A 23,522-nucleotide genomic window follows, 5' to 3' on the forward strand; every position below is an offset into this window, starting at 1 on the left:
CCAAAATTCTTGAACAAAAATTGCATTAGCATTTTTTTTTTCGATTGGCAAGGAGTTGTGCACTAAGAATTTGTATTGGAAGGACAGACAGTCAACTCTGAATTTTACAGAGGAGTGATGGACAGACTGTTGAAAAGAATTTTGTGTGTTAGGCCAGATGTGGCTGAGTCAGATGAGTAGTTTTTGCTTCCCAAAAATGTACCATCATGTAACGTGATCATCATCAAACAGTTTCTCACATGGAAGGGCATTACTATCCCCTCTATTCACTAGATTTAGCACCTGCTATTTATTTTCTGTTCCCCAAAGTGAAATCCCACATGAAAAGGCACCAAACAACAGCATTTCAGAGATCCAAACAAGCATGACGAAGGAGTTAAACAGGGTTCTACAAGATCAGTTCCACAATGCCATCCAGAAACTGTATGACTGTGCAAAAAAGGCATATTGAGTTAGAAGGATGTACTTTGAAGATTAAATGGCAACAGATTTTTTTTTTTTATTTCAATTTTTTTATGAATGTAGTCCTAAACTTTTCAGATACACCTTGTATAACCAGCTTTCACAGACAACATTGGGCTGCTAAAGCTGAGTATGCTGTTATAAGTTAAATTGGAACAAGATTTCCAACTTGTATCTTCCTACTCACAGAGCAGGATTCTCTTTGCATGTGTGACTTTCTGATCTTTTAAATGCTGAGCTATTTCCTCTTCAGTTACATCTATCAGGATGCAACTGAAGATGAAGAATGTGGAGTGACTTTTGCAGAAATTGCTCTGAAGGTGGTCAGAATTAGCAAAATTTCAAAATGGGTTGGTCTTGTGGTTTTCACAAGTAAATTCCTGACTGTAATCTTTTAACTATTTTTTGAGCTCCAACCACATTTTCTAAATATTTCTGAATGAGGAATGGAAGCATTTTTCCCCTATATTGATTTCTTAGAGAGTCTTTTTGTATAATATTCTTTCTCATTCTACTAGACTGAGAGGTAACATGATCGGGTTATTTTTTCCAGGTGAGATGAGCTGAAGAGCACCAGTGGAGGCAAAGTGGCAAAATCTATGGTTGCACCTTTAAACCCTGGTAGAGTGGATTTCTCACTGTATTGCTTGCTCTTTCCTCCCTGGCTTTGCTACAGGGAGGAATGTTTTTCATATCTCCGAATAGTATTTCGATTTTTTAAAATTGCCTGTTCATTATATGATGGTGTGACAGCAATTTTCTTGCTGCTAGAACTAGGCTGCAACTAGAATTTGATTTCCTCTACTTTCCATTCCCCATATGCAAAATTTCCTGGCAACTAAATAAAGTGGAAACCCTCAGAGACAACTACCGACGAGTCAGGAACTCCTACACCACCTTAATTAGACAACACAAGAACACAGTTTGGGAAAACTTGGTCTCCACTACCAGCAACTCTGATCCCTTGGGGACCGTGTATTGCATTGCCACACACAAACTCCCTGGGTGGGGGAGTCCAGAATTTCACCATGGAAGAGCTTAACCACACCCTCCTCAAGATCAAGGAAAATAAGTGCCCTGGGCCTGATCTCATTGAAGTCAAGGTAGTCAAAAGGATTGCAAAATCCCACCAAGAGATTCTCGTGAATCACTGGGTGGGATTTTGAGAGGTGAGTAGTTTGAATAAATTCAAGGAAATACTGGAGAAACTCTTAGGGTGTGTACACATAGAATGCAAGTTGACTGCTTACCTAGAACCAGTAGTGACATGCACCTGAAGCTTCTCACTGCTATGAACACATAGAAAGCAGTTGACCATGCAACTTCTCGGTATGTGATGGGGTAGGTTTTATAGGCACCACTGAATTGCGGAACATTAAACCCTTCAGCTCTCGAGTAAATAGGTACCCTAAAATTGACCACAAAATTGCCGATCAACCCCTCCTGCAATTCAGCAGGTGTTCACTAATTTTCAGGTGAAAACTTATCAAGGAATAAATTAATTATGGGGAAAGAGAGGGAGCGGGTGGTTTACTAATGCCCATTGCAGGACGTTTCGATAAATGTTCGTTAGAATGCTCACTAAAATAATTGAAACTGGAAGGGAGAAATATTTTTGCAGGTGAAGAACTTTAAATTTCTCAAAGGGTTCTACAAGATCAGATCCACAATGGGGAAAAAAAAAAAAAAAAAACCATTAAAGTGGCGAAGTGTTCAGAAGCTACATGTAGGTATTATGTATTAATAAAAGTTGAGAAGAAGGGAAAATAAAAGAAAATGGAAATATGAGAGGAGGTAGTATAGTTATAAATTGAAAAAGTAAAAAGCATAATAATAAAAGACAAAAAAATAATTCATTTTAAACATAAGATAGAATCATATGCATATGATTATAAGTATATTGTCCCATGTTGAACAACCTGGCATTGTTCAAGTGTCAACCACCAGAATTGCACAAAAAAATGATATTGTTGTTTTTTTTCATGCAATCTTTCTTTCTTTCTTTCTTTGACTAATCTTTGCCATATACTGATACATACATACTAACAAATAATATTATATATTACATTATGGTCATATTGTATATATTGCCACAGAAATGGCACTGATCCATAAATATGTACACAAATACTAATAAAGAAAACTGCATGAAGGCATCTAGAATATAATAATTTTTGATTCAATACTTCAATTAGGCGCCTCCGTAGCCAGGTGGGAAGGAGCAGCAGTGCGTAACACACAGGCACCTCTGTAGCCAGGTGGGAAGGAGCAGCAGTGCGGAGCACACGCTTCTTGATTAGACCGGGGTTCGAGCCCGTCACCACCGAATACGGAGGATGCGGAAAGGTCAGGGAATGACCACCGCATATCCCGGAGCAATATGGCCTTAGTTGCTAATGCTCCAAATAACAAACAAACAGCGTAACACACGCTTCTTGATTAGACCGGAGTTTGAGGCCGTCACCACCAAATACGGAAGATGCAGAAAGGTCAGGGAATGACCACCGCACCGGAGCAATATGGCCTTAGTTGCTAATGCTCCTAAAAAGAAACCAAATAACAAATAAATAAGTACTTCAATTATCAGTGGACAATGAATTTATGCATTATCAATAATACATAAATTAGTACATTAATATATAAAGTAGATATATCATATATATCAAGATATGTAACATGAAATCATCGTTCACTGATTATCGAATTGGAAGTTATTATATTATAAACTTTTCCAGAATATTTCTACACAATTTAAATTTAAAAACAAAATTTATAACGAAACGCATTTATTAAACAATGTTTTACCGTGATACAATAGTACATATTTACCATAAATAATCTATTTACGTAACTAAAAGTTATGTAAAATATGATAAAATCTATTGAAATAAAATTAAAAAATTCCCTTCTAAATTAATTTCGCTGCTTATTTCTTTCCAACATTTCTCCATAGCATTCCTGTTTAAATGTAGTTTTTCTGTTTTATCCTATATTGGTTGTCGAATTTAAACCTTTGAAATTAAACGTTCTATGTCCATGTTGAAATCAATGCCTGGTATAAGCTGGATTTTCTTGTGTAATTTGCCACTACTAATACTAATTTTAGACATAACATAAGCTGTAGTACTAGAAGCATCAAACTTGGCCAGCAGTATTTTTAAGTAAGCCAGTACTGAGAGACATCTCTTAATGGTTTTCTGATGTGTTGACACCCCAGGTAATTACCTGGTTTTTCCTACTCATAGAATGAACTTTGTACATATGATGTAATCTGATGAATATATTTCTTTACTGATTCCATTAAATATGTAAATAAATAATACTGATGCCATTAAATCATTCTGATTGTTTTAATCCTTTTTTAAAAATTCTTTTCAGTATAAATTTTATAAATCCTTTTTTTAAGCATTATAACCATATTTGAAAGATGAAGTTTCTAATTTTTTTCCTGTTGTATATAAACATATGTACATTCTATATGTATAAGCAGTAAAAAATTCAGCAGCAGTTTACATATTTACTTATTATTATTTCTATTATTTTATTATTATTTTTTTATTGCAGATTTTCTGTGCTTGGTCTCCTATCAGTAGTGATATGTTGGATATCAGTTTCCCTTTATCTTGGTCTGTGTGTGGTATGTTAGAAATTATAAATATGAATTTTGTATATTTCACTCTGTTTTTAGATTTAAAATTATATAAAATATCAGTTAAAAGTAAGAAATATTTAAAATATTCAGTTACTCAAATTATGAAAAATAAATTTTACTTTGCTTTTAATTTTATTATATGAATGGGCTGTACAACCTTCTTATACTGTGACTAAAATATATTTAGTCTCTCTCTCTCTCTCTCTCTCTGGTCTGTCTGTTCCGGTCCGTTAATAACTTCATTTCTTTGTTGATCATGTAAAACCATAGCATTGTTAATTTAGTGATAAATCAAAATGGAGTGTAGTGAAAATTTTAGCAGATTTTACTATATACAGGTGGCTGTATATAGTGAAATCTGTCTTAAAGTTGTTACTTAAGGAACAGATAATTATCAGATGCCTTGTGACTGAATTGCTGTGCTTATTATGCCATCAACTTCACAGGGTGTGATGTTGATATTGTAATAAGTTTTAGTTAGTAAATGGCAGTTAGTAAGAGGCAGAACTAGGATATGATGAATGCAATCCTGGTCATAGGTGCTGAATAATTGAATTGATTTATTTAAAAAAAAAAAAAAGATTCTTATTGAAATTATTTTTTATAACACTACAGCTTTTTGGATAACAATTTGGATAATATAATATAAAATGATAATTATTTTATATTATAATTTAATCAATATTAGTTTGAATATTATAATTAAACTTTTCATTATTATGTAATAATTGTTTTCTCATTTATTTAATTGCTAAATACTTTAATAAAATATTAAGCATATCAACATAAGCACTGAAAATTGTAGTTAGCCTTCTGGCACCATGTTATGTAGCCCAGTTGCGAGATTTTTCTGATATTACTATTGTTGTATATTAAAGGTGGTCACTCAGGTTATAATATATGGAATTTAACTCATGTTTTTCCTATACACTGAGTTTTATTTTGGTTAACTTCTATATGTTCATATACAACTCTACCAGTGATTTTAATATTGCTTATAATTAGAGAAGTGGTAGTACCTGTGTTTTTCTACATTTCCATTATTTTTTTAATTTTTAGGTATGTTAGCACATGTGTAAAGCTGTCGTCACCATTTTTTTTTTTTCATTACTTATTTATTCCTCCCATTGGAGGAATGAATAAGTAATGTAATAAATATAATTAATAATGAATCAGTTTACTAAATTACATAAATCACACAAATCATTACTATTTATTTATTGTATTAATTGCAGTAGGAACATTAAATATGTGTTATATTTCAAAGAGGGGCTTAGAGGGGAACAGGTATCCTGTGTGTTATCAGACACTCAGCCTAAAACATTGATGGATCCAATATCTCTCTATTACAGAAGATTTAGGAGAAGTCCGGTTGGCCTGCCTCCCTAAAATCCACTCATGCACACCTTCTCGATGGTAAGCCCTGTTACGTCACTTAGGTGGCAACGAAACGTGCAGAGTGGTTCTCTTCAAGACGCCTGGTCAGCGTGAAGAGGAAAAGACCAAACCCTCCAGCATATGACAGCACGACGAAACAAATGGCCCTCAGTCTCCAGCAGCTTTCACTCTCCCTCTTACGGCAGCGAGAGGATCAGAGTGGAAGCGGAGGGTGCTAAGAATGGGTATGACCAGGCTGCCATGCACGGAAACTCAACCTGGCCTGTTATAACGTAAGATCACTCATCGGTGAAGACAGGATATTAGAGCTGGAAAAGGAATTAGCATTAGCAGAGGCATATGATGCAAGAAAGCAAGCTTATTCAGCATCAGCCAAAAAAAAAAAAAAAAAAACCAACCACTACTCCCATTTCACCCCTCCGTTCGTTCGAAGTACCTGTCCAGCTGAGCCTTAAATTTGTTTAGGCTATCAACTTCAACAACAAGCGATGGGAGTCTATTCCACAAACCAACTGCCCGCTGGCTAAAGGCAAATTTCCGCACATCTATCCGACATTCGTCCTTCCTCAATTTGAATTTATGCCCTCTCAGGTGATAACTCTGAGCAAGAGGAAGAATCCCATCGGCATTGAGCATGCTCAAGCCATTCAAAGCCTTATACACCTCTATCAGATCACCTCGCCGATGCCTAGTCTCCAGGCTCTGTAATTTGCAAAACTTAAGCCTTTCTTCGTAAGAGCAACCCTTAAGAAAACCCTTAAAAAAATTAGAAAATGTTAATTGGAATTATCGTTGGTTTGGCTGAAACAAGAAGAAGAAATGAATCACTTATAAGTTTATCAAGTGGAAATCTGCTGTACACCAGTGGAAACAGTGAAAGGAGTGAAGGTGGAGTTGGGTTTCTGGTCCATAAAGATTTTAAAAACAACATTTTGGAATTCAAAAGTACATCACCAAGGGTGTCAAGACTAATACTCAAGATTTCTAAGAGGTACAAGCTAAAGATTATAATGATTTATGCACCAACATCGAGCCATGATGATGAAGAGGTTGAAGAAATGTACACCGAAATTGAGTCTTCTAGATGAGCAGAAAACCCACTACACTATTATTATGGGAGACTTCAATGCTAAGGTTGGAAAAAGACAAAACAGCGCAGAAAGGGGAACTATAGGAAATTTTGGAATTGATGAAAGAAATGAAAGAGGCGAGAGACTTGTGGAATTTGCAGAATCTCAAGGACTGTCAGTAATGAACCCTTTTTTCAAGAAAAGAGTGAACAGAAAGAGGACATGGAAGAGCCCAAATGGATTAGCAACTAATGAAATCGACTTCATCCTCACTAACAGAAGATATATTGTGAATGATGTTACCGTCCTGAATAAGGTAAATGTTGGAAGTGATCACAGAATGGTAAGATGTACACTTGATATAGATGTAGGAAAGGAAAGGAAAAAACTGACTCGAGTAAATAATACAAAGGTCTTTGAGATAACAGAAGAGGAGAAAAAGCAGTATGTACTGGAACTTAAGAACAAGTCTGAGCTTCTGCAGACTGCTCAGGACCAAGATATCGACGAGGAATATTACAACTTTTTGAAAGTGATAAAGCCCAAGAAACCTATAGGGAAAAAGAAATCCAAAGAAGAAAAAATTAGTCAAGAAACACTTGTCATGATGAACCTAAGACGACAAATGAAGAGCAAGAAAAACACTGACAAGGAGAAAATTGAGTATATGAGTTATGTAAAGCCATTAGGAAGAGACTCAGAGAGAACATAAGATTTAACACATGAAAAGTAGAACAAGCATTAAGGGAAAACAAAGGATTTAAATCAGCAGCCATGAGCAGTAATACAGAAAGACAAATGATACTGAAACTGAAGAATAGTGATGGTGTACTTATAAACAGCAGAGAAGGCATAATTCAAATAGCAGAGGACTACTATAGAGAATTATACAAGGAGCAGGGGAATGATGCCAGCAGTGGGGAAGATGGATTGCAAAGTAGCAACACATACGACATACCCAATATTCTTCCTGATGAGGTAGAACATGCATTGAAGAAAATGAAGAATCAGAAAGCCCCGGGGGAAGATGAAGTTACTGTAGAGTTGTTAAAATTGGAAGGAAGAGACAACACAAAAACTGGTAAGGCTCTTCACAAAGTGCATTAGAAAAGGTGTGATGCCTAAGCAGTGGAATAATGCAATCATAGTTTTGCTGCATAAGAAAGGAGATAAATCAGAAATTGGAAATTATAGACCAATTAGCTTGTTATTCCACATCTACAAGTTGTTCACAAGGGTCATTACTAACAGATTAGAAAGAATACTTGATGAGAATCAACCGAAAGAGCAGGCTGGCTTTAGGACAGGATTCTCAACTATGGATCACCTTCACGTAATATCACAGCTAATGAAGAAAGCAAATGAATATAAAACACATTATACTTGGCATTTGTGGATTATGAAAAGGCATTTGACTCCATACAGCATAAGGCAATGTTTCGGGCACTGGAAAGACAAGGCATAGATACCCCATATATTATGATTTTGAAGAAAATATATGAGAACGCTACCTTCTTTATTAGACTAGAAAGACAGTAGGAAATTTAAAATCGAGAAAGGAGTTCGACAAGGAGACACAATATCTCCGAAGCTGTTTACTGCTGCCCTTCAGGAAGCTTTCAGAAGATTAGACTGGTCGCAGAAAGGAGTCAATGTGAACGGAGAGTACCTAAACCATTTACGATTTATTTGCAGATGACATTGTGGTCATAAGCCGCGATCCCAAAGAATTAGAGGAAAATCTTAATCAGTTAGTAAGGATTTTAGACTAAAGATGAATATGGCTAAAACAAAAGTAATGATGAACAAGTATGCCACAGAAAGGGAAATAATGATTGAAGGAGCAGTAATTGAAAAGGTGGAGTCATATACTTATCTGGGACAAGTTATTAGCTGTAATAATGATAAATGGCTGGAAGTCAAGAGAAGAATAAGTTTTGGATGGATAGCATTCAGGAAATATAGTCACATACTGAAGAGCAATATCCAGTTTGTCTGAAACATAAAATAATGAACCAATGTATACTCCCCACCATGACTTATGGAAGTGAAACTTGGGCACTCACCAAAAGAATGGAAGAGAAGCTGAGAACTACACGGCGAAGAATGGAACGAATCATATTGGGAATCAGACTGTTAGATAAGAAGAGAAACACATGGATTAGGCAGCAAACTCAAGTAAAGGACATTCTTATCAGAACTAAAACAGTCTTGGGCAGGACACATAGCTCGAAGACATGATGACAGATGGACTAAGAAAATAACAGAATGGTATCCAAGAGGAGCTAGAAGAAAACTTGGAAGACAAAGGCGGAGATGGATAGATGAAATTCACGAGTTTGTGGGTAGTAAATGGATTGCCAGTGCTCAAAACAGAAGGAACTGGAAAGTTGCTGGAGAGGCCTTCATCCTGGAGTGGATTGAAAATGGCTGATGATGATGATATTTCAATTGTTATTAAAATCCAGGAAGAAATAAATAAACTGCATTATGAATGCATTAATAGTATACATGATAGATTAATTTATTAAACTAGAGAACCTGAAATAGTTATTATTATTATGATTTACAGCAGGATGTAATACATTTACAAACTTGGCTACGTGATAATAAATTAGCACTCAGCTTTGAAAAAACAAAATGTTTGGTAATTAGACCTCCTCATCAAATCTTAGATAGTCATCCCTCTATTAAATTACATAAACATGAATGCCTTCATGATCAGAATTTCCAGAATTGCAAATGTCAACTGTGGTAGAAATTTCAAAACATTGTTACCTTGGATTATGGATTGACTACAGTCTAAGTTGGGCAATTCATATAACAAATTTGTACAAAAAAATTAGATTTTATATGAACTTTTTTTACTACATTGAGAATAAGTTTAATTTTAGAACAAAAGTTACCTTATATTATGCATTAGTGGACTCCCAACTCAATTATTTAGTAAACGTATGGGCACAAGAAAATCTAACTGAAATAAGGGTAATAAACAACTTAACAGGATTTTGAGACTTTTAATGGGAATAAACATTCGGAATGACCTGAATAAGAGAAGGCAATTTTTGTTGAAATATAAAATACTTTATCAAGTTCAAAAAGTGAAGTTAAATTTAATCTTGGAAAATTCTAAACATTATTTTTGAAGAGTTGAATCTGCAAAGGAATTTCTCACATAATTTAAGGAGCCCAAAAGCAATTGTTTTGCCTCACCCTAGGGTACCAAATAGATTTGGAGACATGCATACAATGGATATAATAAACAATTTGTTGGCTAGTGTTGATTTCAGGCTCAAGAGATGGTATCCTATCTCCAAATTAAAATTCCTAATAAGAAAATTTTTGATACTTAATGATTCAGTAGATTAGAATTGCTATGCAGATAAATTACTATCCCTGTTTGCAGTGTGGAATGTACTATGTGTTGTAATTTCATTATCTTTTCTGTTAAATAACAAATTTATATGGAAAAACTGTTATGTGAAGAATTATAACTTTTTGTCAAGAAATTTACTTTTCTTAACAAGTTCATTTATTGTAAACAAATTCTTTTGATGAAAATAAATTTTATTGTATTATTATTATTATTATTGCTCTTATATTATTTCTCCCTGATTGGGGGTTCCACCTCATGACGGGTATTGCTACCAAGTACAAAGGGTGGTTGTTGTTATGTCTGGTGTTACTGTTGGTCGAGGAACTCTCTGACTATCCTACAGGTGTTCACGATTGCGACTTTCTGGAGTTCCTTGTAGGTGTCCACTGGGAGACCTATTGCTGCTAGGCTGTTATGTAGGGTCTTTTGCACCATACCTATGGTTGACATGAGATTCGGGATGGTCGTTACTTGTTACATATGCCACATCTCTTTGATCTCCTGTCTTAGGTTCATGTACTTCCTGATTTTTTCTGCATGTGTTTTCTGCTGGTTGCCAGTGTTGGGTATTGCTATGTCAATCAGATAGATAGATAGCCTTTTCCTTTTTTGTGCACAAGGGTTATGTCCGGTCTGTTGTGCGGGATTGTCCTATCCGTTATTATGGCGTGGTCCCAGTACAGCTTGTGGGTTGGGGTCTCTAGTACTGCCTGTGGTTTGTACTTGTAGTACAGTATACTTTCTTCGATCAACTGGTATTTCCTTGATAGCTTCTGATATATTATCCTGGCTACCTGGTCGTGACTATGAGTGTACTCAATCTGGGTGATCACCTTGCATCCTGCGGTGATGTGTTGGATCATTTCTGAGGCCAGGTGGCATTGTCGACATGTCATCGAATACTTTGAGCTTGCCGATGTATTTTCTATAGTTCCTGGTGTTGATTACCTGGTCTTGGATGGTGAGCATGAATCCTTCAGACTCAGGGAAGAGCGTCCCGCTCGTGAGCCATGCATTGGAAGCAATTTTATCTCTATGATCTTGATGGAGATCACTGTAGTGTCTGCCCCAGAGTGTCTTCTCTGCCCATCTTTCTAGCTTCGTTTGTACCTTCTGATTGAGTGGGGTATACTGCTTGTCTCTCTTCCTTATGGCCTGGTGGAGTGCTGCTGTGTGTTTCTGGAACATATCCTTCAGGGTTAACTATCGCTGTCTTCTGTTGCTCAATGAGGTCTAACAGGCCCCTTCCTCCTTCTTCATGGGCAATTGTCAGTCTCTCCCGGGCAGATTTTGGGTGGTGTTGGTGGCTCTTGGTCATCATTGTCCTTGTCTTTCTCGTGATATCCTCCAGCTTGGTGTTAGTCCAATCTATGACCCCGAAGGAGTATGTTAGCACTGGGACTGCATAGGTGTTTATGGCTTTAACTGTGTTCCCTCCGTTCAACTTTGCTTTCAGCAGGCTTCTGAGTCTCTGATGGTATTTTTCGATCAGGCAGGCCTTAATTTCCTTGTGCTGTAACTGCTGAGCCTACATCATCCCCAAGTATTTGTAGGCCTCTCCCTCTGCCATGGTTTCGATCTCTTTACCAGTCTGCAGCCGGTAGTTTCAGTTGACTAATTTTCCCTGGTGCAATCCGTGGGTCTTGTATTTGTTTAGACCAAATTCCATCCTAATATCATTGCCGAATTCTTCGGTGATCTGGAGTAATTGCTGAAGGTGCTTCTCTGTTCCCACGTAGAGCTTAATGTCATCTATGCACATCAGGTGGGTGAGGGTGTACAAGTTCTTCCTTCCTTCCTTCCTTCTTTGAGGTTATATCTGTACTTGCCTACTGTTGTAGGCAAGTACAGATATATAGGTAGATATCAGATTAAGGGCTAGACAGAACCACAATGAGCTCAGGGCATCTCCCAGAAAGATTCCTCTCCTGATGGGGATTGACCTGGTTGTGATGTTTTCAACCTTAATGGTGATACTCCATTTTGCCATAATTTCTCCTAACAAGTTTGTCCCTATTGGATTGACTTTGTAGATGTTCAGCACCTCTATTAGCCAGCTATGAAGTATGGAGTTGAAGGCCTTGCGGTAATCAATGTAGGCTGTGTACATGTTGCGATGCTTCTTGTAGGCTTGCTCCATAAAAGGTTAATTGCTCCTTGCATCCTTTCTGCTGTTCAGCCATTATGTTCTGTCTCTCCAAGTGGTCTGATATCTTCCTGGTTATGCAGCTGATCAGGATCTTGTACATTGTTGGGAAGCAGGTGATTGGCCTATATTTCGCCGGGTTTCTTGTATCTTCGTCATTAGGCTTCAGATATGCGATTCCTTGAGTGAGAAACTTTGGGATTGTCTCTGGGTGCCTTATTATTCAGATGAACTGCTCTGCCAGGTGCTTGTGTTTGCAAGTGAGCTTCTTGTACCAGTAATTATGGACGTTATCTATTCCTGGAGTTCAGTTGTCAGAGTTCTTGATTGTCTGTTTTACTTCTTCTTCTTCCTGAATCTCCTACCCTCTCATTTTTTGTTTGAACGTCCTTGGTTTTCTTGCGTTCTAGTTCTATCCAGGTGGCTCAGCTGTTATGTTTACTTCCCTGCTCCATATGTTTCCCCAGCACTCCTCAATCGTCTTCTTCTCGGGTGGTCCGTTCCCTTCTTTCCTGTCTTCTCCGAGATTCCTGTAGAAGCCTCTTTGGTCCTCATCGAAGATTCGGTTGTTTATTTTCCTCTGGGAGCTCTCTCTCTCTCTCTCTCTCTCTCTTGTATTTGTGTAGTCTCTTGCTGAGCGCAAGGAGGTTCTGCTTCAGTGTGTCCAAGTATTCACTTATTCTCTGATTTTTTTTTTTTTTTTTTTTTGTCTCATGTTTGCTGTGGACACTCTCTATTGAGGATGCTTTCCACTTTTCCAATTAATTTCTTACTCCTATTGCCCCATTGGTACTGGGTCAATTGGCCTATCTTGACTTTTAATTCTTCTATCTTCTGCTGAAGTTTTCTTTCCCAAGCTGGTGGTTCCTTCTGTTTTCGGTTCTTCTGCTGCTGGTCTCTTGCTTCTCTTCCATTAATCCTCGTGGCTGCTACTGCAGCACAATACACGACTATGTGGATGGCCCAGTGTTCACCATTGCTGTCGAGGTAATGTGGTATTATGTGGTGATTCAGGTGGTCTGTGACTCTCCACAAAGTCCTATTTGGCCTCTGCTTCAGTATCTCACGAATCTTTGTGGGGTCCATTCCTTCGAATTCTGTTAGGGCCTTCTTCCACTTGTACTCTGTTCTGGATACCATGACCTTGTCTCTTTCCACTTCAGCTGCTGTGGGTTGTATTTTTTCTTGCTTTTTCTCATCTGGTTCTGTATTCTTTATCTTTTGAGTTGATCACTCACGTCCTGCTTGATTTTTTCCAAGATTGCAGGAGCTATCAGGTTCTTCGTGACGATGGTCCTTCTCTTGTCCTTCACTGTTTGGTGACCTGAATATCTGGGAATCGTTCCAGCCACTTGGTATGTAGTCTCGTCCTGTAAGTTGTCATATCGGTCTCCAGCTTCATTATTTCATAGTATGTTTGCATGATGTACATATTCATTTCGATGTGCCACTTCATGCATTGGCGTTTTCTCCCTTCCTGGGTGATCACTAGCGCAGTTACGCAATAAACACTTCCAGTTGGTGGGCTGGATGGTCTTACCCTTTTCTTGTAGTTGCCATACGGGGGATAGCATCACTAGCTCCGCTGTCTTCCTTAGGAGACTGTCTCTGATTTTTCAAACTGATCCCTCTGCCTAAGGCCTGACTGAGAGTGAGTTTATCCTGCGCCACACTCGATGCAGTATGATTAATATTTCTCTGCAACATCATTCATAGATGGATGGTGGCTTTATTATTATTATTATAACCTGAAATTATTATTATTTGTAGTGGTGCCAAATGACCCAAAGAAACAAGCTTATATGGCATTAGCAAAAAGAAAAGAGAAAAAAACCTCCTTTCACCTGTTCATCCCCTCTAACAGTTTATCTGGTTCTTCTTGAACTTATTCAAACTACCCACCTCTGCAGCGCCAGATAGGAGTTTGTTCTAAAAATTAGCCAACCTTTGGGTGAAGGCAAATTTCCACACATCCGACTTGCAACCACCCTTCCTCAATTCATATGTGTAGCCAGAGCAAGAGGAAGGATTCAATCAGATCCCCTTGCAGGCCCCTAGTTTCCATATGCTTTGATTTTCAAAACTGAAGCCTTTCATGGTAAAAGCACTTTTGCTCCCCTTACCAATCTTGTTGCTCTTCTCTGCACCTGTTGCAACAGCATCACTCAAAATGTGGTCTAACCATTGCCTTATGCAATGGGATAATCATCTGCTTATCCATGCTGCCAAAATTTTCAAGTTGGATGTGTGGAAATTTGCCTTCAGCCAAGGGTGGCTAATTTTCAGAACAAACTCCTATCTGGTGCTGCCTTATACAGTGGGATAATCATCTGCTTATCCATGCTGCCAAAATTCCCATATATTCCTGTAGCCTGTCTGCACTGCTCAGAGAAATTCATATCTGACTGCACAATTATCCACAGGTCTTTTTCATTCTTCACTGCTCTGAGTGGGTACCACAGAGTCTGTATGTTTATATGCTATTACTGCTCCCCATATAAAGTGCCTTGATTTGTAAATACAGCAATACCTCGCTTAGCACGGCTTCAAACAGCATGAGTATCACTATAACACAGTTTTCAATTAAGTTTAAGTCAAAAATTTACTATACATATTAAAACTCATTCAGTAGCCTAGACATGTACTTTACATATATGCTGTATTGTTGTAGCCTAGGAATGCATACATATATTCTGCAGTGCCAACTCTATTGTCTCACATGCACATGTGCCAATAGCTTCTCTTGGGCAGTCACTAGCAAAGTGCAACAGTGTTCAGTATTCTTAATTCCATCCTGACAAGATGACATGATAGCTTTTCATTTCACAATTTATTTTTTACTCCTTTAAATACGATCGAAAATATATTTGCATCTTAATTAGAAATCGCTGCCAACAACATGCATTCTGTGTGGCAGCATGTTTTGCTCCATTTGGCAAATTATTTCACTGGTTTTGAATTACAAATTCAGACAATTGCCAAAGACTTTGTGAAGATTGGAAAAGACTTGTGATTTTAACCTTCTTCCATTGACTGGAAATCCCATTCTGGTTTTGCTGATGACATCTGATCATCACATTGCATTCCACCTCCCACTTCGAGAAACCTTGCTTTGCACAAACAGCTTCAACTTCTCAAATATCCACTGCCAATTCCTTAAATGCTAATCTCCAGGTAATTCTTCAGTGGGGAAAAGATAATTAAGTTGATTTCAATCCTTCTAAAACTCTGTCCTGTCTTATATCTAGCCAACAAGTTATAAATTACTGGAATAAGTTAAATGCAAAGGTCATGGATAGTTATCCATGGGAGGAGGGAAATGCATAGGTTGTCTATTTCCTTTTCTCTTATTATTATTTATTAATTATTTAATTTTATTATTATTATTTTTTTGGCTGGTGCAGCATAAGCCTTAGGCTTCCTTGCACCATATGGTCATTACTAATACTAAAAAGGATTCTTCTGCTCCTATACTTATTTTCGATTTCTTGGCATGGTCATATTTTTGTATTGGGGATTACCCTCTATTCTAATCTCTCGGCATAAGCACATTACAACTATCACTTCCTCTGCATATAAAAAAATGGGTTTTCTCTTTTACTATCGGTGTTGCTTTTCTTCCAAACAGCAGTTCACACTGTACAAATCGCAAATCTACCGTACCATGGAATATTGTTCCTACATCTGGGGTGGTGCCCCCCAAAACCTCCCTCAGGCTTCTAGATTCCATTTAAAAGAGGGAAGTTAGGTCAATCAATGATCCATCTCTAACAGAGTCTCTCCACTATAGATACTTTTCTATAGATACTTCCATTGGCACTGTTCTTCTGAATTGGCTTCGTAATTCTCTCTCTCTCTCTCTCTCTCTCTCTCTCTCTCTCTCTCTCTCTCTCTCTCTCTCTCTCTCTCTCTCTTCCAAAGTAGTCCAAACATGTGCTGCAACCAGTCAACATCCTTTTACTGTTCAACTTCAAACTCACAGAATCAACTTTTTATCTTCCTCATTTATTCATTCAACTTCCATTTTCTGGAACAACCTTCCTTCATACGTATATCCTGAAAATTACAATCTGCAGAAGTTCAAGTCTAATGTCAACAAATTTCTTCTTTCATCTTCTCAACTTTCAATCCATGCATGGTACTAAGTACTATAGGTTCTAATACTTCTCGTGTTTGGGGTTTTCATTAAAAAAAAAAATGAAGAAAAAAGTCTATTCCTTGAACTGTATCTCTTAGTTAGTATAATAAACCCAGTAGTTTCTACAATAACATCCCTGAATGTTTTCCATTTAGAATTTGCTGTTAGTAACTTGATAAGTTGGTCTCACTGCATAAAATTTGAAACTGTTTGAGACTAATGTTAGTCACCTTTATGAAAGTAATAGTCCTTCTCTTTGCTTTTGTCAATAATTACATCTTTATGAAAATCCCACAGCAGTACATTGTAATCATGTGATGCATTTCAGGATCACGTCTGAATATATTATTTTTCTTCTTAAAATGTGTTAAATTTCTCAAGGATAAAGGATTGGTGAAGGATTTAGGATAAAAATTCTTCTGTTATCATAATCCTGTAATTGTCCTCAGTGGTGAATTTAATCAATAACAGTAAGTTAAAAGCATATGAAGAAGCTGAAGTTTGTAGTCAGGCTTTCCAAGAATGTAACTTCCAGTCCATGTTAGTGAAACTGGAAATTAAGTACATTGGCTACAAAATGGGTCATATAAGAAAATAAGTGGATAAAGAAAGATGGACATAATAGAAGACTTACGTTAGCACTTGTTTTGAATTTGGGCATCACAAAAATGTAGTGGTTCATCCAGACAGACAAAGATCCTGCAAAGTGTTTGGAAGTGGTGGGAGGACAGAAATCTGATGTATGCATTGGCTGTGATTACTATGTTTAATTATTTATGGTTATTGTATATATCATTACCCATATGTCAACCAATTACCATAAATAACATAACTGTATAAGTAGGGTTTAACCTCACTGTATATATAGCAGTTGAGCAAATTAATTTGCTATGTACAGACTATGTCCTAATTATACAATTACATGAATTAAACAATAAAAATTTGTTGCAATTCTGTTAGAGGTTCAATAAATTTCTCTAAAAGAGTCAAATATAAAATTTCAACAAAAATCTAGACACTGGGAGTCAAATTGGTACACTATTTCTAGTGTTACGCTGACAGATGGACATGCTAATAGGTACTTTAATTTTTTGCGAATGTGTCGAATAATAAAATATTTTAATTATATTTATGATACAAAACAAATAAGGAACAAAGGTCATTCTTTAAAGAAAAGGAGCTCCTTAAAAAGATTGTTTGGCATGATCATGATGAGCTTAATTGACTTTTCTGACTTTTGGTTTATACTACATATATACACATATTTGATAAATGTGTTTTGAATACAGAGTAAACAGTATTTTACATATAATGTTTTAAAGGTTGCTTCAGATTTCTGTTTGGATCCAGAACCAGTTTTATACAAGCAAGTCAGTGGAACAGTTTATAGTGGTGAGTACTATTCATGTTTTCAATCTGTAGTTTCATATTATTTCTCACTTATTCCATATGCCGTGAATTTTTTAATTTTATTTTATCTTAAAATTACAATATCTAGAAGCTAGGTATCTTCTAAGTAAGGAGTGTTTAAGTGTTTAAGATTGAAGTGTTTAAGGCTTGATTGAAATGAAATGTTGATGGCAACCAAGGAGACCTGATTGAAATGTTGATATGTGGACATGTGTATATGTAAGGGCGGCACCTAGAACGTTTGTTCAACTCCGCCTCTTATCTCTGTGAGGAATAGTAGTAATACTATAAAAGGGCCAGAAATGTGTTGAGTGTGGGTTTGTGTGTATAATGTGTGTGTTCTGTTGTTATGTTCTTGGCTACCTAGATGATTTTGAGTACTTGTCCACACCACAGGAAGGTGAGCCAGTCCTAAAAAAAAAACACGTACCGTCTCAAAAGAGACTGACCCACTTGGTGTTGCCAGCAGGTGGACCAGGATCCTCTGGGGGCCCATTTCAGAGGGAAGAGAGAGGAAAAAATGCAGGTAAAGAAAAAATAATAATAATAAAAAAATAAATAATACTTATACAGTATTCACCCAGTGACAAATTTTGATGACTAAAAATGGAGCTTTCAGGGTAAACGGGCCCTTTCTTCAGCATTATAACGTATACAGATTCTTACAGAATATAGATGTTACAGATAAAAATTTAACAGATACAAGAGCACGCACAACTCTTGTATCTGTTAAATTTTTATCTGTAACATCGATATTCTGTAAGAATCTGTATACGTTATAATGCTGAAGAAAGGGCCCGTTTACCCTGAAAGCTCCATTTTTAGTCATCAAAATTTGTCACTGGATGTATACTGTATTGTTATTTTCTTTTAGTCATGGAATTCAGTACCATAGGCCCTTTTTCATTTATTAATAAAAATAATAATAATAATAATAAAAAAGCTAGTGGTGCAGGTAAAAAAAAAAATAATATATATAAAAATAGTAAGTATGGAAAATTTAGCAAAAAAAAAATAATAATAATAATAAATAAATAAAATAAATAAATAAATATAATTTTTTTTTTTTTTTTTTGAATTTAGCTTTTCTTTTCACCAGTAAAATCTAGGCTGTAGAATCACCTATCTGGTTTTGGTTAGCATTGGCATACAAGGTCTTCCGCCGGGTAAAAATGCAGATGCAAAGGCCTGCAGGGAAGAAAGATTGTCTGGAGTCTGGATTAGTTGATCTACCTGGTTCGGAGAGAAGCTGGAAATTTCTCTCCGAAGTTGATCTCTGAGATCCTCTTACAAGTCGCAGTCAAAAAGATGGTACCAGTTTTATTTGGCTCCACAAAAGCATAGGTCAGTAGCTAGAAGCCCCAGTTGGTATAGCTGTCAAGATCCTGGTTCTCTCAAGGCTGAGAGAGAACCAGGATCTTGTGGTTTTGGTCATTGAAAACGTTACCTTGGGGAGGAATCTCTTCATTACTGTGCCTTGTGGCAATTTATTCCACCTGGTTTGTGAGATGTTGACCAGTTCATTGTAACATTGTGTTTTTTCAAACTTTACATCTTTACTTAATTTATAGAACCTCAGGATGAAGACATATTCAATAAGGTCCATGCCCAGACATTTCCTGAGATTAATTTTTTTCATTACTGCATCCAGCTGCAGAATGGTAAAGTGGTCAGCTGAGGACTGAGAGTAGTAATTACTGCTTTGTGCTCAAAGATCAGCATGTTCAGGAAGATCTTCCAAGGGGATCATCAGTTGGGAAAAGATTATCCAGAATGAGATTGACAGAGTTGAGCCAATTAGTTGACTCAATAGTTCCTGCAACCACAGACCCCCAAGATGTCTGAGGTAAGGGTCTTCTCCCTAGTAATTTTGTAGAGGAGCCCCAGGGATTTGCATTGCCAGAGTCCTTAACAAAGTTGGTCCATGTTTCTTTTTTCCTGCTTGCTATTGCTTTTGCATACTGGTTCTTTTCAGTGATGTATTCATTACAGAGTCGGGCAACATCTGGAGGAGGCCATCCATGATGCCGCTGGTACCGTTTCTGGGCATGATGGACATCTTTTACAGTTTAGTGAATTCCACTGTCCACCAATAGCAGGCCCTGGGAGTGAATGTCTTTTTCCTGGCTGATATGTGTGAGGCTTTAGTTAAGGATTGCTGAATGAGATCACATAGTTCAGTGGCTGAAGCAGTAACAAGGTAGTTCAGCATGGAAAGTGGGAAGTCATGCTCAATTGATCCATCGAAGGCTGCCCAATCAATTGATTTTGTGGAGAAGTGGACAAAGTCAAGCATTCTGGAATGAGAGGGAGGGATGGAACTGGCAGGAGCGACATGAAATAAGATGACCCTATGATCACTGTGTCCAGTCAGTGATCTGGGACCTCAGATTGTTGGTGGTGATAGTAATATCTGTGTTAGATTGCCCAGTAGAACTGCAGTAAGTGGGGAGTTGGTTGGGTTGATTGTGGGCTGCTAGATTCCAGGTGAGAATAAGATCCTCTGGGAGAAGCCCACAAGGGCCCGAGGAATGGCTGTACCAGAATTGGGATTTTGCATTGATGTTGGAGGTTATAAGCATGGATTTAGAACCCAAAAAGTCCAGAGCAAACTCAAGATAGTTGAGAGATTCTTCTATGTCCATGAAAGGTGGACAGTAGAGTGAAATTAGGTAAAACATGAATGAAGCATGAGTGATTTGAACACAGGTAGCAAACCATGGCAAAGGCCATGGATGACCAGGACATCCAGCTCGCTGTTGAGGATCACAATACACGTCTTTTGGTTATCATCAGTGGTGGGCTGGATTACCTGAGTATGGAAGGAGAATCCAGTGACTTTGAACTAGTTACCAAATTTCACCCTGGAGGCATAGGGTTCCTGGATTGATATTATATCTATAGAGTGCTCCTCCGCTACACGTCAGATCTCATCAATGACAGTCTGGGATCTGTGACCATTGATCTGCATGACTGTGGTTATTGCTGGTGTGACTAGGGGTTTGTGGACTGGAAGGAGAGGAACTGCACTGTACAGATAGGGACTGTGGTTGAAGAGCATGGGGGTTATCCATTGGCAGTCCTTAGTCTTACTTGTTCTAATGCAGGCCACATCCCACACTGAGTACCCATGTGCATGTCGTCTTCTCTTACAGTTGATGCAACTAGAATTCTCATCCATGTTTTGACATTCTGCAAGAACATGGCCACTGCAGGCGCAGTGTCCACATATAGGGGATGATTGTGTACAGTGTTGGGATGTATGTCCCTATCTGAGAGACAAAAGCATTTAGGCACCACGGTGAATGGCTGGAACTTGTGGGCATTACACCCAAGAAAGATTCTGTCAAGTGACGTGATTATTCTAAAGATTCTAGATGATAGGGTGATGACCTGGTGGACTGTGGAACTGGAATTAGCTTTGGTTGTGAATCTGAAGTTGGTATCCTGTTTTATTTCCTCAAGGGTGACCCCATGATCAGCAAGATTCTTGTAGAACAAATCCTCAAGTATCTCATCTGTGGTAACACTTATGGGAAGATCATACACCGGTATAGATGGGTTGGTGTGCTTGGGGGGGGATTCACAGTGACTCCAACAGTGTGAAATGGGCTGGCAGCTGTGATAATGTCCAGATCCTCCTTAGTTGTGATTTCAAGAAGAACTCCCTGGTCTTAATTGCTCTCAGTGACCTGATCTTGACTGTCTTGAAGTCTTTCTTTAGAGTATTCTGTACCATTTCTTTCACCTCTCCACTAGTCTTCAGTTGTGACTGTTCAGATGCACGGACTAGAAGAAGATGCTGAGGTTTCTGGGTGTCAGCTTTAGCTTGTTGTGGGAGGAGAGACAGTCCTTGAGATGGTGGAGCAGATGTCATCTTGGTGGCAAAAGCATAGGATCTGAGTGGTAGTTCTCCTTTCTGTGAAGAGACTTCCAGTTGTAGGGAGCTTGGAATAGGTATCAAGCACCTTTTCAAGGCTGGTTGTCCTGGACCTGAGCTCTTCATTAACTGCCCAGAGCTTTTCATTATCAATCAGGAGAGCAGTGGAAGTAGACTCCAGACTAGCCCACAGCTCCTGCACAGTATTCGATGCAGACGTGGTAAATCCATTATAATTGTGCTTTAGAAATGCCACTAGATTTTTATGCAACGTAGAGATCACTTGATGAAAGGATGAGGAGTCAGCAGAATCTCCACCAGCAGGAGCAGAGGAGGCAGGAATAGCAAGCCTGTTCGAGGATGGGAGTCCTGATGCAACAGACTGCTCAAGAGCAGAGAGTGATGGAGTAGCTATTGGAGCTAATGCAGATGGAACTGAGCTAGCCAGATTGGAAGAAGCAGAGGATGGTTGGGAGAGCAGAAGCTGAAGAGTATGAGGTGGAAGGAGAAACAGGGACAGCTGGTTGGATGGATGAAGATGGAGCAGGTTGTGCTGTAGAATGGGGAGCATGAGAAGTGTAGGCAAGCGATTCCAAAATGGAGACAGCAACTGGAATAGAGATGCTGAAGTCAAGTTTAACTGCAGTTGATTGTTTGGGATCAACAGAGGGTGCTCTGCCATTACCATCAACTGGGGAAGGATTGTTAGTGGAGCAAAGAGGACGGACCCTGTATCGCTTTTTACTCTTCCTCTTTTTCAGAGATTGGTTGTTTGCCTTAAGGGGGAGGAGGTTGGCTGGATCCTAGTCCTCACCTGTGGAGGAGCTAGATTAATTGCGGGAACTCATGTCGGATGCACATTATCTGTTCGGGATGAAAATTTTCAGTCTGCTGAGAACAGTCTACTGATTTTTCGGGCAGTCTCCTGAAAAGGGTCTAATGAAGAAAATTGCAATCTACCGAAAACTGCAATTCAAACTACTGCCACCAGGGAGCAAGACAGGCAGGGGAGAAAGTTGCATAGGATGTTCCACGGTGGCACATGGTGATGTCATAGTCAATTAATAAGATACGAAATCACACTATAAGTTCAGAAGAATATATAGATGTATGTCCCGGTGATCAAGAATGTAGTTTGCATATCAATAATCCATCATTAACAAATATTGTGATGTCACGAGCAAAGGTTAATAAATAGATTAATAATAAAAATGTCAAATTAAAAATTCCATTAATCGAAATGTGAGCAGTTGTGTTCACCTTGGGAAGATAAAGTCCAATGGCAGAGGGTCAACGTGTACCACGTGACCTGACATAGTAAACAAAGGCCTTTGTTCAGCAGGTTGGAGAAGAAGCAATGACTGCCACAACACAAAATATTTTAATGGTGCAAAACTAAAACCCCCAAAAATCATTATATTACTGCAGCAAAACTACAAGAATTTAACTTCTAAAATAAAATAATGCAGGCCATTCTAAGAACACTAAATTACAACAATAATTGAAGGGAGACAATTAAAATAACTCAAAAACTAAAGACAAGAATCAATGGTCAGACCTATATGGCATGGCCATTGTGAACGTTCATTAGTAGAGATATAACTTATAAATGCTCAAAAATCAGCAATGCCTTAGAAGTTTGCCATAAAAAAGACATGGATAGACTCACCATAACTAACAGAAACCTGTAGATCCAAGAGAAATCCAAAATTATCCATTGGTACAATATTTAAAAGCACAATTTGAAGAACACAAATTTCCTTAACACACTACACTACCTACTAATATATTGAAATTTTGATGGCAACCTTACTCTTTCTTGAATGAAAACAAGATGGCATAAATGTAAATGGGTTGCAAGATAAATATGCAGAAATTTGTTTTCAGCAAGAAAGTAATTGGTTGTTGGAATTAAGTTCCACCTGATGTTGTGAAAGTGTGTAGTTTGAATAAATTATTAGAAAAGATAGATGGACAAATGATGTAAGCG

General features: G+C 37.8%; 1 protein-coding gene across 3 annotated transcripts in view; it reads left to right on the plus strand.

Annotated features, from left to right (window-relative positions):
* The window catches only part of LOC150083000 (protein tweety-like), a 472,105-nt gene that overhangs the window by 278,195 nt on the left and 170,388 nt on the right, over positions 1 to 23,522 (plus strand). For all 3 annotated transcript variants that reach the window (XR_016547147.1, XM_090376971.1, XM_090376972.1), the window contains exons 7-8: positions 4,027 to 4,099; positions 17,565 to 17,634. Coding sequence is in view for 2 of the 3 variants with exons in the window: in XM_090376971.1 (XP_090233097.1) it covers positions 4,027 to 4,099; positions 17,565 to 17,634 (143 nt within the window). In the remaining variant the exon portion in view is untranslated. The remainder of the gene's footprint in view (positions 1 to 4,026; positions 4,100 to 17,564; positions 17,635 to 23,522) is intronic.

The sequence above is a fragment of the Mastigoproctus giganteus genome, chromosome 7 (assembly GCF_048544385.1).
Source record: "Mastigoproctus giganteus isolate SK-2022 chromosome 7, ASM4854438v1, whole genome shotgun sequence".
Classification (NCBI taxonomy): Eukaryota; Metazoa; Arthropoda; class Arachnida; order Uropygi; family Thelyphonidae; genus Mastigoproctus; species Mastigoproctus giganteus.